Below are 16,012 nucleotides of genomic sequence, written 5' to 3' on the forward strand. Positions count from 1 at the left end.
CATGGGACTCGCAGGTAACCAAGTTTGTGCAGCAACAGCAGCAGCAGCAGCAGCAGCAGCAGCAGCAGCAGCAGCAGCAGCAGCAGCAGCAGCAGCAGCACGTGAGGAACATCGCTTAATTGCCCGTTCGGTCGCTGGCATGTGATCCCGTCGCCTAACAAAAGGAGAGGCGGCGTCAAAGTGACCTCGCTTCTCCAAGGGCGCTCGCGCGACATATCGTAAACCTCTTGACATACCCGCGCAAATTTTTTTAAGCGCAATTACCTGCGTGGACATAAAAATCAAATTAAGTATATTGCATTTTAACTAATTTTTAATTTGTCCCACTTAATACTTTATTTAAGAACTTTTTAAAGTACTGTATGTTATTGTTACCGCGCCAAATTTAGGTAGAGTTCGCAAAATATCGCATTTAACGCGGCGGTTTGAATGGTAAATAATTTTCAGTTTTAAAAAAAGCAATTAATGCGGCGGTTTTAATAGTAACCCATTTTAAGTTTCAAACGAGATTTTACTTTTTGGACGAAATTTTACGTTGGACACAGTATGGTACCGGGATTACGTATTTGCTGGAATATCACGCAATGCGAACAATGGCTGCTACAACTTAAGGTTTTACGTTTGTGATGGTCCCCTATCAATATATGTCACAGGTTTGTGTTACTCAAAATGCGTTTGACGTGCTTAGCCGTTGGATATTGAGTCGTTTACAGTAAAAAAGTAAGGTTTAGGTTTGTTTATCATTCCCGATCGACATACATATCACGAAATTTCGTTAGCGAATGGGTTAGCGCTTATTTACTAAACCACTCGCCGGAAATACGTATTTGTTAGGGGCACCCATCGTCTTCGCTAAATCGCATTGTGTGGCCACTACAACACTGGCCGTATCCTTGAATGTTTTTTTTGTTCACAAATTAGTATCTAAAGATTGCATTGTATATAATATTTTTTCTTTCTGCGTTAAACTTGTTGTTTTGTTTATGACTAGTCGTTCGTGTTACGTCATTATGCCCTAAAAGAGGCGTGATGTCTATACTACGTTAAAGCAAGTCATTCTACATGTACGTGGCAGTGAAAACACGTGTGTTTTATGTGCGAATAAAAATCCAAGCAGAAAGGTAACTGAAAGTTAACACTTCTGGGTATTTAGACTGCAAAGCGTTAAAGTAGAACCAAAATAGTGGGTAAATTTTTGTGTTAGTGACAAGATTTTATTTTAAATTTGGATTTTGACGACCTACTTAATTTAGACACAATAAGGAACATTACCTTTCGGTTACATGTGAAATTGCTAAATCATCGGGTATAAAGCGAGATATAAGCACACTGACACGTTATGGGTCAACATAATATGTATAATGCCGATTAACAGGAAACAACTTAATGGCCACACGAGAACGATATGGCACCGGGATTACTTATTCGTTTTAAATATGACGCCAATCGATTAATTGCCGCTTTCTCACAGCATACCAGCTGCCAGTGTCATTGTTGTTTTACTAATATAAGCTATTTTTCGATCATTGCGAAATACCCAAAAACATATAATATGAAATATATTTTACCGAACGTGTAGCTCCACTTAGTGCAATGATCAGGGAAATTAAAATGTTCTACCACTTTACGCACTATTTAGCACTCCAGCAGGATTTTACGCTATCCCTAACAAAACTTTTTAGTAACATGGTAAATTGCCGTTTTTAAATCATCGGCAATAACACGCGAGTGACACGACTCAAGCAAGTAACGCAGGGTACGACATAATATGTATATAGTTATTAATAAGCAACAGCTTAATGAAATTTTACATTTTGTTCAACCTATACTCGAGATTGATTTGACCTGGAGAATATGCCTTTGTTATGGACACAGTGCTTTTGCCAATATGTGGGGCCTAATATTGTTGCTGCTTTCATAAGGGCCGCATCCTACTTTAATTGTGAGAAAGTATTTACTCGACCCATTTTATACACAATACGGAACATTACTTTAGGTTACATGTTAAATTACACATTCATTTACAACTACATGGAAATGGAACACCATAATATGCAACAATCAAACAGCTTGATGTCTTCATACAGTTTTAATTGCGCAAAATCGGGGCATTGCTTGAACGCACATAATGTATCGCGCTTATTGCAAAATGCTGCATATTATTTTTACAGGTAAATACCCTATTTAACCTGGGCAACGCCTGTTGGGTATTTCGTCTATAGTTTTCTATATTTTAAGATCTACTCTATTGTTAAATGGACGGCGCGTGTAGTGGGGAATGTGAATAACCATCCGTAGCGTCATGAGGGATTAAAAAGTAGTACATGCTAGTGCTTGTAAATAGGGATGTCCGATAATATCGGATCGGAACAGATACCCCATGTAAATGGTAGTATCGGTAGGCCTACTTCTCCTATACATAGACATTTCAGCCATAATTTGCGCTCCAACGCAGCAATTCAACCTAGGTAAATTTATTAGAAATATAGTAGGTTTAGTATTCAAGAATATTAAGTATTAGACATCCCTTCTTCTGAATGGTGATTTGCTCGCGTGCAGGAGGTGGGTATCTTCCCAAACTTTCCAGACTGCGGCCCCTTTTAATTTATTAAAATTTCCTGTGACCCTCGCGGTTTAACAGTTTAAACTATATTACACATCTCGGTGTCTGCTTTGGCACGCATTTGTTGAAGTAATGTGTTTTTTAAGGATTTTGTTTTGCATTAGGTTTGCTATAGCATCTCAAACAGAAAAAATAACAATTTTATAGAAGTAGGCCCAACACTTGTATAAAAAATTATACAGACTAATTATACTCGATTAAAAGCCTCGTTCAATATCTATAGCAACGGTGGCGTTCGATCCCGAAGACATGTCATTCGATAAACTCTATGAAACAATATTTTAACACAATTGATTTCACCGTAAATATTTTTGACTACATCTTGAACAACTCAGAGAAATCGCGAAAATATTTATATACATTAAAAATCGTTATAACGCAAATAAACCTTTAAAGTCGTTGCTTTGGTTATTGTTGCATCCCTATGGGTCAATTAATCCGGACATTTTTTCCGAATTATAATAGAATTCGCCTAGAAAAATAAACATTTTCTAAAATTGTATTAAGTTTGGAAAAAATGTCCGGATTAATTGACCCATAGAGATGCAACAATAACTAAAGTAACCACTTTAAAGGTTTATTTGCGTTAAAACGATTTTTTTGTTTTTCTGGTTTACGTGTCATTCACGAAAATCGTCGGGAAGCGTCTTACGTTTTCTAAACAATGGAAAGGGCAATCGCGACGACAAAAGGGTTGAAAACCACTAATTTAATGGATATGATGTGACAGACGATGTCTAAATGCGGTTTGCAAAAATGTCTAATAGCAGTTAATGCGAAGTTCAAATTTATTTAAGCTAAAGTAATTAAATGTTTATCAGTTGTACGAAAAATTGATTTTGTAACAATTATAATAAAAAAGTTCAACCTGACACATATCTAAACTACATAGCAAATTAACAAAACATTTGCATCAAAAAAATACTAAACATTAAAAGTTTCAAGCGTGTTACAATTAGTTTTTTTGTTTGAGCGGAAGAGGTTGTGATAGCAGTACTTGTGGTAGTAGTTGAAGAATCTGTGCCATAACAAAGGTACTTATCAGGCACCTCTTCAAGTGACGTACCTGAAAAATAAGTTAAACAATGGTAACACGTTTACCAAATGTACTAGCCTATATATACATATAGTAGCCTACCTTTTAGATAGACCGGCTCGTAGCATTGTATTGAAAGCGAATGTACTGATAAGCCACCAGCTCCGTGTTCTAGCCATCGCTTGTAGTCGAGTGTAGAACAAGTGCAACTCCAAGAATTTCCCCAAAGTGAAACGGACTTGAGGGTTGTCGGGTCAAATGATGCGAACCATGACCGGTCAGGAATAGTCAAACGATTTTCGGAAAGGTCGAGAATTTCAATGTTGCTTAGTCCAGCAAATGCGAGCGAGTCTACTTCCAAAATACCACCTCCAGAAAATTGAAGTGACTTAAGGTTCGGCAAAAGAGAAAACGCATTTTCACCAATCTGAAAATACAATGCTGAGCAAACTGGCAATATATCGAAAAAGTTATTCCAAAACTTGATTGTGTATATAAATGAATTACAATTATATTAATAAATGTAATAGTTCATTAATGCTGCTATATTATAATTAAAATGTTTCTTACCATATTTAGATGTGTTGCAAATCGCAAACTGATGATGCTTATGTTTACGTGTGGAGGAAATGTTGCTGAGTTTAGATTACCGATCGGGTTACCGTCCAAAATCAACCTGTCTAAATTCGGCAAATCAGCCAAAATATATTTCGGTATTGTTGTTAATTGACAATTGTTCATGACAAGCATTTCCAACGTTGGAACCAGTTGTAAAAATGACCCTTCGCTTATATTGTTGATGTCGGTATAGGCTAAATATAACGTTTTTAAATGAGGTAGATATGATGGAGACGTGGAATACTTCTCAGCACGAATTGAAGCAATGGGATTGTTGTTTAGTTTCAAGGTTTCAAGGTTTAATAGAGGGGAAAGAGCTTCCATCGGTATAGATTGGATGAGATTATAACCTAAATCGAGGGTAATTAGCCTGCTACTTTCATTGGTCTGAAAGCTATTGTTTCCAATTACGCTGATCAAATTTCCAGCCAGGAACGCAATTTCCAACTTAGGCAATTCACGAAAACAGTGATCGTACATAGCTTCTATTAAGTTCGACTCCATGTCCAGTTTTGTGATAGAAGGTGAAATTATAAAGTGTGATGTTAAACTGGTAATCTTGTTTTTTGTGAAATCGATAGATTGCAAGAAATTTAAATTAGCGAAAGAGTCTTTCTCGATTGTTGTAACTTTGTTTTCGGCCATAAACAAGTGTTTGAGCATTGGAATATGAGTAAATGTCTGTCTGTTAATTTTGGTAATCCCATTACCTTCAAGTACTAAACGCTCAAGACTAAAGAGACCGGAGAACGCATTTTCGGGTAAAAATGTTAATGAATTCCGTGAAATATCAAGAATCGTTAACAAAGCCAGATTGGGAAAGTTGAACTCTTCAAGCTCAACGATATAATTGGAGTCGAGTCGAAGATCGGTTAACTCTGTTGTGTTTAGAAACCACTTTGCGTCAATCGTCGGTAAACGGTTGTTTTGTAAATAGGCTTCCTTGAGGCTGTGTAGGTTTTCGAACACGTTGGCCTATATAAAATTGACAGGTTTTGTTATCTAGAAACCGTCTTCAAAAAAATATTGGCCACTGCAACACTAAGATTTGAATTAACTGTAGAATTTTTAATACGCTGTTACAATTCAAATTAGAAAATTTAACGACGAAGTGAATTTCCTACCTGTATGCTATTAATTTGATTGCTGGATAATTGCAAAGTAGTTAAGTTGTTCAAGTGTTTAAGGCTGCCTTCGGATAGTTGGGTTATAAAGTTATTGTCCAGTCTTAACTGTTCAGCTTTGAAAGGTAGCGGTCCTGGTATGTTATTCAGCTCTCCATAGCTGCAATCTACTGTGGTAATTGAAGAAGATTCAGTTGAAAGTCTGGGATAAAATAATGATTTTTTTAATATTTTGGATTAGGCCTTTAATTCAAAGTATATGTGTTAAAACGCAGTGTACTTACTTTCCATTATTATCTAAACACAAGCATTCGTTAGGACAGTCGGTAACATCACATGTGAGCAAAACACTGTCCAGAGAACGTCCTTGTAAAAACCGAGGCGAATTACAAGTAATCGGGTCCGTTGTGTTGATCGCATTGTACTGCTCGGATCGAATCCAATCTTGGTAAGAAGTCAATCCGCAGTCACAGATGAGATTATTTTCATCGATCGAGTATTTAATGAGCTTTTTATCTAATGAGAACATAAATCAAATAAACTACCCAATTGATCTACAAACAAAGCCTAAACGGAGAACACGTTAGAAACAAAGCGAAGGAGACAACAGGCCCAGCGGTGTATGAGCCAGGTATAATCAAATAAAAAAATTGTTTATAACTTTATTTATTTTATTTTTTATTGTTTATTTGTATGGAAAAACTGATTGCGTCGTTTACCTTAAATTGCATATTTTATATTGAAAGTGAAAGCATTTTGTTAACTAATTTTCGTTCGAAGCGGTTTGCTTCTAAAGCCACTTGGATATTGGGTTATTATTGACAATTATCGCAACTTAAATTTAAGTTTAGATAAGGTCTGTTTAAATTAACAAGAACGATCACCTGCTGCCCATTCCACATATACTCTTTGTATGTTATTTCGTGACAAATCAATTGTGTGGATCAGTGGAAGATCATCAAACGCGTTGGCAGAAACATTTGTCAATTTGTGGTTTCCATTAATGTATATTTCTTGGAGTTGGTTAAGTTTGCTAAAGGCCTTTGTTCCAATAGTTTCCAAAGTGGAATAGTCGCGTATGCGCAAAATCTTCAGTTGTGGTATGGAAGGGAAGTTAATTTCGTTGGAACTGGAACGATAATCTTTAAATTAGTAATAGTAGTACATGCCTCTGGTAATTAGTTAAAATAACTTTAAAAAAAAGTTGAAAATAACTTTAAAAATTATTTAAAAATTACCACATATCAAGAGCGTCTTCAATAAAATACAATAAATTTAAAAGGGTGCGCTGGCAAGTATATGTTAGATTAGAATCATTAGACAAACCTTAAAAAAATGTTTCCATCAAATGTTAGTTCTTCTAACTGTAGCATTTCTGACAAAACGGGTGGGACACTTTGCAGTTGCGTATAAGAAATACTTAGCTTTTTCATTGCGGTTAAATGTAGAAAAATGGAATTTTCCTCAATTTTTGAACATGTGTTATAATCCATAGTGAGATGACTCAGATTTCGAAGAACGTGTGAAGCGTTAAAGTCACTTGGTAAATTAGGAATTGTAATTAACGGATTATAATCTAAATTCAAATACCGCAGAGAAGAAACTTTCGAAAGAGCCCGATGGGGAAAGGTTATTAGGTTATTAAAATTTAGGTATAAATATTGCAAGCTGTAAAGTCCTGAAAAAGCCTCAGGTGGGACCGATTGTAATGCGTTGTACGATAAACGCAATGTTGTTAGACGAGGCATCGTGAAGTTTTCATTTTGCAACACTCCAATCGAGCAGTAAGAAACGTCAAATATCTCCAGGTTGTTAAGGGTTAGTGGCGGAATGCTGTTAACTTTGAAATGGTTAAAAAATGAAAACACTTTCAAGGTGTTTTGAAACCACTGAAGGACTCGTTGCCCAGGTACTATGGAAAAGAAGTTTTCACCAAGATAAAGTTCTTCCAGATTGTTGAGTCCAAACAATGAATCAGGTGTTAAACTACCTATTACGTTGGTTTCGAGATCAAGAATTTTAAGATAGGTCAAACCTGAAAACATGAATGAATGTATTGTTCTAATCCCGTTTTCCTGCAGCCTCAAAATTTCCAATTTACGCATGGGAAATTTAAAAATATTCTGCGACGTAACGGCAGACCAAATATTTGTGTTCAAATTCAACTCTACCAGTGCATCGTTCATGGGAAGAAAAGTATCCGGGTGAACAGCACTAATACGGTTGCTGCTCAAATCCAACACCGCCAAGTTACGTAAGTTCATAAAAGCAGTTTCGCTGAGGTTTGAAATCTTGTTGTTGTTCAGGTACAGTTCTGTCAATTCAGTTAAGCAACGCAACGAGCGTTTGTCGACTGCTTCAAATTCGTTTCCGTTCAAGAGCAAAATTTTCGTGTCACAAGGAAACTGCGGTGGCATTATGTGCATGTTGGAATTCGAACAGTCGATCAGTTTCAAGACGTCGTCACATCGACACAACCCCAAGCAGGTAACAAAATTGCTGCCTAAAAATGAAAGTTGATTAAAAGGGGAATTCCAAACAAAACGAAACAGCAAGGAAAATGTGGGTATGTTTCGATCGAGCTGTGGTTCTGTTTTTTGCATCGCGTCTTTTGTGATTTCCCTTTGCTTTTTGTCCCTCTCATGGTAATAATGGGGTATCATAACATAAGGTTACAAAGCTCACAGTGTCATGCCTTGATTTCACAAAACAAATAACTTTAAGCAATCAAATGTACCTTGTCAATTGTATAACCTAGCTTGAGTCCGTTGTAGCCTACACTAGCTAGGGTGTGTAATATACATGTATGAAGAACACTAAGTACCCCGACAACGTTCCGAAAAAATATTAGTAAGAGAGAAAAAATTTCCCAGGGTTTTATGTGTTATTACCAGAAAAAAATCAACTTTCCGCCTCGACTAAGACAGGGGTTTTCATTCTTTTTTGGTCATGGCCCACTAAATTAATAAATGTTGTTGGCCCATTAACGTTAATTGAAAAACCCCAAGTTTCGAAAACACAATAAATTAATAAAGTTTGTACATTATTTGAAATGTGTTACGTCGCCCGATACTTAATGGTGTGACTTGGGACCGCCCAAGCGAGTAGCTAAACACATATATATACACAGGGGCGGATTAGGGCGGGGGCTAAGGGGGCTGCAGGCCTAAAACCAGCGAAAAAATAGGCCCATGCGCAACAACTTAATAAGACCAACCGACGTTATCTTCGTAAAAAAAACTGTAAAGTTATAATCTAAAGCAGCATGGTCTAACTATATTTTGCCGCGGAAGCATTTCGTTTTATATGGCGGGCCAAAGATGTAATGGCGTATCCGAATTTTAGTTGGCGGGGGACATATGACGTCACAATTTAGTAATGATTTATAAAATCTTTAGAAACATGCTGGTTTTGAAACAACTGATGTGCAATTGCGCAACCGAAGTAAATTCACCGCGCGTAGCACGAAAAAAAAATGTGGTTTTTTTTTCAGTTTCCGTTCGCCAAACGTTTATCATATAAGTTTACTTGAACACACACAAAAATATTAGCACTATATTATCTACACCCCTGAATGGCTGAACCACGTAAAAAGTTCGCACGAAACGTAGAATACATGGATTGCGTTTATCTCGTTTAAAAAGTCAAATCAGTGTTACTTATGATACAATGGACATACTGCGAAGGTGTAACAAAAATGCAGTATTTGACAGAAATTTCAGTTTATACCGAGTCGAAGGCCTACAGCGCTCGGCTGTGGACACATAGAAAATGTAAAAATATTACATGCCTTCATGCATTGGCATGCAATAACTCAAAACATAGGCTACTAAGTCATGGTAAAACGTACGTGTGAAGCGAGATGACATTTGCGTTTACATATTTCAAAAAATAAAGTTTGGCCCTTAGGTAAAGCACAGGGAGCAATGCGTGGCCAGCGGCTCGACTGAATAAAAAATATTTTTAATTTCACTACTGACCCATTGAAATAAGATCACGGGCAAATAAAGAAAGTCCGCGGGCCACTTTTGGGGCCTGTAGTTGGACCATGCTGATCTAGAGATAGGCCTACCACCGTTGGTGTCAGATCGTTTTATTGGTAGTGTAAAATATCTATTAAGGTCTAAGACTTTAAATAAACAAATATTTTGCCGCGTATAAAACGGTGAAACGCAACAACAACTAACAACCTTACTTAAGAAAGCCAATAATTACGTAACGATTGTCGGGAAACTGCAATACAAGTTCGCAGTAAGGAAGTTGCCTTTTAAGGCCCCCTTATGTGCGTTCAGCGCACCCCAAATGACAAAAAGACTGAAAACGTCACTCTCGCCAACGCCCACAAGGAGACAGTACCGCACACGTTTGGAACCTATGCTATAAAACAAGCTCAATAAACCTTTACTACGTTGGCTCAAATGTGGCAACTGGAGTTAAATTTAAATAAAAGACGTCAAAGCATCAAACGAAGCGCGAAAAAATTGCGGATATTTGGTTTAAAAGTAGGCTTGCTATACGTCCCGGTTTAGCCGGGACAGTCTCGGTTTTAAGGCCTTGTCCCGGTGTCTCTCCCGGTTAACCAATTTGTCCCGGAGTTTTCAATTTAATATTTACAAAAAAAGTGTTAAGATATATTAATTTGGAGGGTCGGGTTGCATGGGTTAGTTTCTTTTTTGTGTGCGGTGGGTAAAAAGATATAATTGGATAGTATCCGGATAGTTTTTTGTTCTTCAAAACAGGAGACAAGAATAAGTTGTTTAAGACGGATTATTTTTTATTTTGGATGTTGGGAGATATTTTTTGGTGTTCCCCTCAGGGGGCTTAAATTAGGGAACGTATTCATAAAATAAGTGCGTTGTCATAATATAAGCGCTGTAAGCTCTATGCCTAAACGAGCGGTAGCAATATCTTGCAAACTGTAACTCGTTTTTGCAAAACTCTAACAATTTTAAAATATTACGTATGTATTTGTCTATTAAAGGAACTTTATAGGGGGCGGGGTTGGTCAGTCCGAAACAAAAGATTTTTACATCTGCAAAGTCAAAGGCAAAGGAAGGAAATTTTGGTCCATATCTGTTGTTCCCTAATCAAAGGGAATAGTACGCCTTAATAAATACCCTAAAACTAACAAACCAATGTGTGATATTAGAAGTAACCTGATAAATTACTCTATTTATGATTACGCAATTACTTAGACTAACCACCCTTAAAGTAAGGCCTTGAAAATACCCCCCGACAAAATATACAACAACCGCAACCTTGTCTAGTTAATTAGTTGCATTGAAATCGTTTGAATTAGACCTACATGTTAGGTTTATTTACCGTTTTCAATATGCGTCCCGGAGTTCTAAAAAATGGCAAGCCTATTTAAAAGCAAATTTAGATTTAGAAGGGAGCGTGACGCATTTAACACCACATTGATAAAATATATTCGAATTGCTCGATATATTGGCATTTGTTGTTGGGGCCGCTTGCCCAAAAGATTCAAGGTTACACAGAAAACACGTTTAGAGTTCGCACAAAAAAACAATGGGGTTAACTTACTTTGTCTTTAAGTAGAATATAGCCATATTACAAAGACGGTACAACTCGGGCTAAAATGGAAGCCTGTGGACGGCATAAGCCTTCAGGGCCATCAGTGCGGTCCGTTACACCAAAAAACAAAAAAAATGCGCAAGTGCACTGATTTGTATGTTCTGTGCTAATCTATCTGTCCCAGTTATAGATTTGTAAAACACAATTAGGACATCCCAGGGCAGAAGAGTCTGACTTTTTAGACCTTGAGGTCGTAGCAACTGGCAAGCACTATAATTTGGACCTTTAGGCGAACTTCCGGCGTAGATAAATTGAAAATATTCACTGAGAATTCACAAAAGATAACAAAAAATGTGAGAAAGAATTAATAACATTTGACCCACATGAACCCAAACGATAACGAATCCTAACCTAGGCCTACCATATGTCCTCTTTTAGGAGGATTTGTCCTCTTTTCTCAACAAAAGTGAATGGTCCTCCGAGGCACTCAAAAAGGACCAAATGTCCTCTTTTTTCGCATTTCGAGTTAGTTGTTTATACTTTTAACAAAACTTTTAGGCGAGACGTTGTATTTATGTCCAAAAAATTACTGTAGCCATTAAACATGCTGAACTGCTGGTTTCGAAAAGGTTTTCGAACAAATCGCCAACAAGCCCTACCTCCTTGATCAGACCTGGACAACATACGGCCCGCCTAAGCAATTTAATCCGGCCCGTGGCTTATTTTCCTTAAAACACATAGGCTAAGCCAAAACAAGAGCAAGTTTCTACATGTTTGGTGGTATCCTAAACACCTTTTCTAGGAACAAATCTAGTCATGACCCTGCCAATTTTGAGCCCGTTTTTAATACTAAAACGAAAAGTGTTTTCGCGATTTGCGCGATTCTCATCAGTCTTTCTTGTTTATTCCACGCGACTTTTCGACATCTTTAGAGACAAAAAGCGTCCTATGCACTGTGGCACTATCTCCAACGAAAGTTTAACAAACTTAGTCTAATATTTATATATCTTTTGCGCTATTCTCCAGCGGTTTCCCAAATTTTGGACTTGCAACTTTTTGGTATTTAAATGAAACACTTGCGGTCTCTTAAAACTACTTAGCGGTCACCCAAACCAAACCTTAAAAAAACCCTGGGTACTGTATACTTCATTACTGATCTTTCATCTGTAAAGGCTAAACACAAATGGGAATAACGTTTAACGCGGACAATATAGTAATTAATTTGATCTGGCCAATGTTGATAGACTCGGTTCTGTCGACTCTTCGTATAATTGCAAACTTTGTAGCACTTCACTTCTATGCGATTTCAGCAGTATTTTTTTAATGTGAGAATCTTTAAAAGTGCCCGAAACGACTATTTATAACATTAGCAAATTAGACAAAAAATATACGTAAGCCTGCACCAACATGTTTTGATATGTTAGCCACCCCTGTTCTTGATTGCTATTGCAAACATTGCGCCAGAGAAATTGCAACCGAACCTCACATGTAAAAAGGCCCATTAATAAAGCAAAGGTGTGCGATTGTTCACTTAAAAACGTAGGATTTTAAATCGTCCCTTATAAGTCTCTACGCCAACAGCAAAATTCGCAGCAAATCTTTATATATATAAAAGAGAAGATTTGTGAGATGTGTGTGTGTATATATGTTCGTCCGGTCTGTCGCTGGCGGAGCAACGTCGTCGTCGACTAACAAAAGGACCGGCGACTCTCCCCGGGTGCGCGAGCGACATATCGTAAACCTTTTAATGTAACCGCGCAAAACCCTTTTTTCAAGCGCAATTACCTGCGCTGACACAAAAAAATAAAATTAGGTATATTGCCCTAATGAACATAAATTTTAATGTTTTCAACTAAAAAGATGTTTGACGTTCTTAGCCGTTGGCTACATTTAGTCCTTGCAGCGGTTTTAATAGTAACCAATTTTCAGTTTCAAGCGATATTTTACTTACGTTCGAAGAAGCATGGTACCGGGATTACGTATAAAGCAAATCACATGTGATAATTCATGTTAACAAACGTGTGCAACGTTCCAAGTAAAGGTTTAAGTTTAACAACGCCAAATTTAGGCAGAGTTCGCAAAATATCGCGTTTGTTGTCGCAGTTTTAACAGTAAGCAATTTATATTTTTCAACGGATTACGGGTTTTGTCTGACGTTGGACGCAGCTTAATTTGGCGTTTAGGGCCAGGGTTTAGCAAGTTTCAGTTTTTTTAAATATACTTTAAATAAACATGAGGAAACCTACACGGATATCGTACAACAAACCTTCTTAACAATATTGTGACAGTGATTGAGGCCAAATCCTACTGGCTTCTTACAATGTGTTTATTCACGCAATACTTGGCAGAGTTCGCAAAATAATGCGTTTTTTGCAGCAGTTTATTTTATTTTTTTCAATGGGGATTTTTCTTACGTTTGACCCAGTTTAGCACCGGGATTACGTATTTGCTTAAATATCACTCTATCACAAGCAGGTCTAAACAAATGCTGCTACAACCAAATGTTTTACGTGTGAGAGTTATTTCCAATTGGCAAATGTTACGGGGTTTCGTTACTTAAAAGTTGCCTGACATGCTTACCCAAGTGATGATATAGTCGATTATTTAGTCGTACCACTTCAAAAACATCACGCAGCATTGTACTTTGTTTGCATGTTAAATCCAAAGGGCGCGCGTGCGACTTCTCGCAAAACCTCTTGACGTATAAATGTAAAACGTTTCCAAACATTTATAGGGCAATAACCTGCGACTATAAAAATCAAGTTCACAAAATATTGCGTTTATTGCAGAGTTTTCCTTAAGATTCTTTCATGCGGTTTTAAGACGCTTACACAGACAACGTACAGCAACCCTAACCGAGTTGAAACTATGCAACATTTGGACTGAGTTTGCGAAATATCGTGTGCAGCGGTTTGAACACTAAACAAATTGTCTTTTCAAACGGTTTTTTTTTCGTTGGATGCAGTATACTACCTACCGGGATTACGTACTTGCTTGAATTTCACGCAATTTGAACAATTGAGGCTAAGACTTTTTTACGTATATGTTAGTAATTTTTGATCGACATATGTCACGGGTTTTCGTTACGTAAAATGTGCAAGACGTGTTTAGCCAAGGTTGTGTGTTTAGTAGCTTCAAGAAAAATATTATATAATGCTGGTAACACGTGATTAGTGATCAAATGGTCAGAGCGCGTTCGCGCCTTATAGTGACCTATTTCAGACACAAAACTGCTTTTTATACGTTAATTTTACACTGTTTCAACCAAATGCAAAAATAAATTACAATTTACGGAGACCAAGAACAGGCGCGGATCTAGGATTTCAGTTTGGGGAGGGCCATGATTTTTTTTCAGATATGACGTCACAATTGTTTTCAGATATGACGTCACAAAAGTATACCATTGCGTGACGTCATAATTCAGGTAAAAATAATATCGGCTGGCCGAATAAACTAACTCCTGGAAAAAAACAAACCTTTTAAAAGCACGAAAAAGTAATAAGGTTAGCCTCTACAGTGGGCCGGTTTCCTAGTTTGACCCGATATGAAGAATATCGGTGAAAGACGCTACCATGTCTATTGTCTACACATCTTGCTTTTTCCCGAAAAGGCGAGAGCAACCGCACATGCCACCGAAAAAGCGCCGAGGCCACGTCGCAATAAAATCATAGCGTTGTCTTCTGCGGTCAGCTGTGGTTCTTTCATGATACTTCTCTCAATTTTTAAGTTACTGTAGTTGGATTTTGCCAAATAAGGTTGCTGAAAAGAGCAAAACTCTATGCAGAGTTTATCCTAGCATTGGATAGGTTATTCAAATCCTTACACAAGGGTCGGCAACCTTTGTGTAGTAGTCGCGGGCCAAAACCAAGCTCAGAAAGGTCTCTGCGGGCCGCACAACATATGTTAAATGAGATTTTGTGTTATTACAACTTTATAACAATTGTGAATGAAGTGGGCCTCGGATTTTTTTGCACTTTAAAAACGTGTTTATAATTACTTTTAAGGAGGCAGTAAAGTCTTGGCGCAAATTCGCTAAAAAGGCGTATACTTGGTTTAAAATTCGAGTCCACACGTCGTCATCCCCCTACTACTATTAAAATACTGTAATAAAACTACTTTGAGAAAACGCGATAAATTTTATATAAAAAATGGTTAAAAAATATTTGTCCTTTATGTTTGAATACGTTTTTCGTTTGTCCGCGACGCACTTGGCAGCTTTCCACGGCGCAACAGTAAAGAAGCGCGGATCTAGTTCAAAAAGAGCATCAAAACGTAAAAACACTGGATGTAGAAAGATCATTAGCGCGAAGTGCGAAAATTTTTCGCATTTACACACATAGTCAAAAAGTATTTAAAATGGACTCGTGTCTAATTTGTCAAAGAGGCGGCGGGCCGGATGAAGTATATTGGCAGGCTGGTTCTGATACAGATTTGCATTAACAACAAAAAAGCTTTTTATTGTACTTGGATATAAGTTAGTTATTATATAGTCGAGGTCAACGTACGGTCACTTAAGCCGTCTCTGGAAATCTGAAAAACGCCGCTTTACGCGAGTGCGCGAAACGAATTTTACCATTTTTTTGGAAATATTCATTCTATAGCGCCATAAGCTCGTACACCACTACAAAGCTCAAAAATATGTCTTATTTTGGCGAAAATAGGCCATACTACCTAGGGAACCGCGAAAATAAGCTGACTACTAAGTAAAAAAATGTACATATTTTTTAGTTTGGGGGGGGGGGGGGCATGGACATATCATTTTCTATAGTAGGCTTATTACAGCCTGGGACATAGATGATTAAGTGGGACAAAAACGTTCGGAAACATATTTCCTATCGTTAAAGCTTTCGAAGAAGTCATTTAGTGTAACCTACTCACTGACCTCATTCTAGCTTTTAATAGTCCTAAATCGGTAAGGCCCCTGGTTTAAAACCCCTGATAATAAATTAAATATTTTAGCTAAAGTATTCTTATAGGCTCAATATGAGTATTTTAGTACCATAATTTACCTTTTATGTAATTAGAACGGTGTCTTCTGGTTTCATACGTTTTACCACGACCGCAGTCTACATGAAG

General features: G+C 37.3%; 1 protein-coding gene across 1 annotated transcript; it reads right to left on the reverse strand.

The window, feature by feature from the left end:
- Positions 1-3,578: 3,578 nt before the first annotated feature.
- Positions 3,579-7,818, reverse strand: LOC146160526 (toll-like receptor 5). The gene is made up of 4 exons (XM_083384957.1): positions 7,503-7,818; positions 7,315-7,436; positions 3,808-4,086; positions 3,579-3,689 (listed from the first exon to the last, which is right to left on the reverse strand). Exons 1-4 carry the CDS (start codon positions 7,816-7,818, stop codon positions 3,579-3,581), a joined length of 828 nt encoding a protein of 275 aa, XP_083241083.1.
- Between the last annotated feature and the right edge of the window lie 8,194 nt (positions 7,819-16,012).

The sequence above is a fragment of the Ascidiella aspersa genome, chromosome 3, assembly GCF_963924565.1.
Source record: "Ascidiella aspersa chromosome 3, kaAscAspe10.2, whole genome shotgun sequence".
Lineage (NCBI taxonomy): Eukaryota > Metazoa > Chordata > Ascidiacea > Phlebobranchia > Ascidiidae > Ascidiella > Ascidiella aspersa.

Coding starts and splice junctions, on each gene's coding strand:
- LOC146160526 (XM_083384957.1), bottom strand. CDS start 7,818: ATGCCACCGCAGTTTCCTTGTGACACGAAAATTTTGCTCTTGAACGGA. Junction 4,087..7,314: donor GTGAAAACTTCTTTTCCATA/GTACCTGGGCAA, acceptor TTGTATTTTCAG/ATTGGTGAAAATGCGTTTTC. Junction 3,690..3,807: donor ACGGAGCTGGTGGCTTATCA/GTACATTCGCTT, acceptor CTTATTTTTCAG/GTACGTCACTTGAAGAGGTG.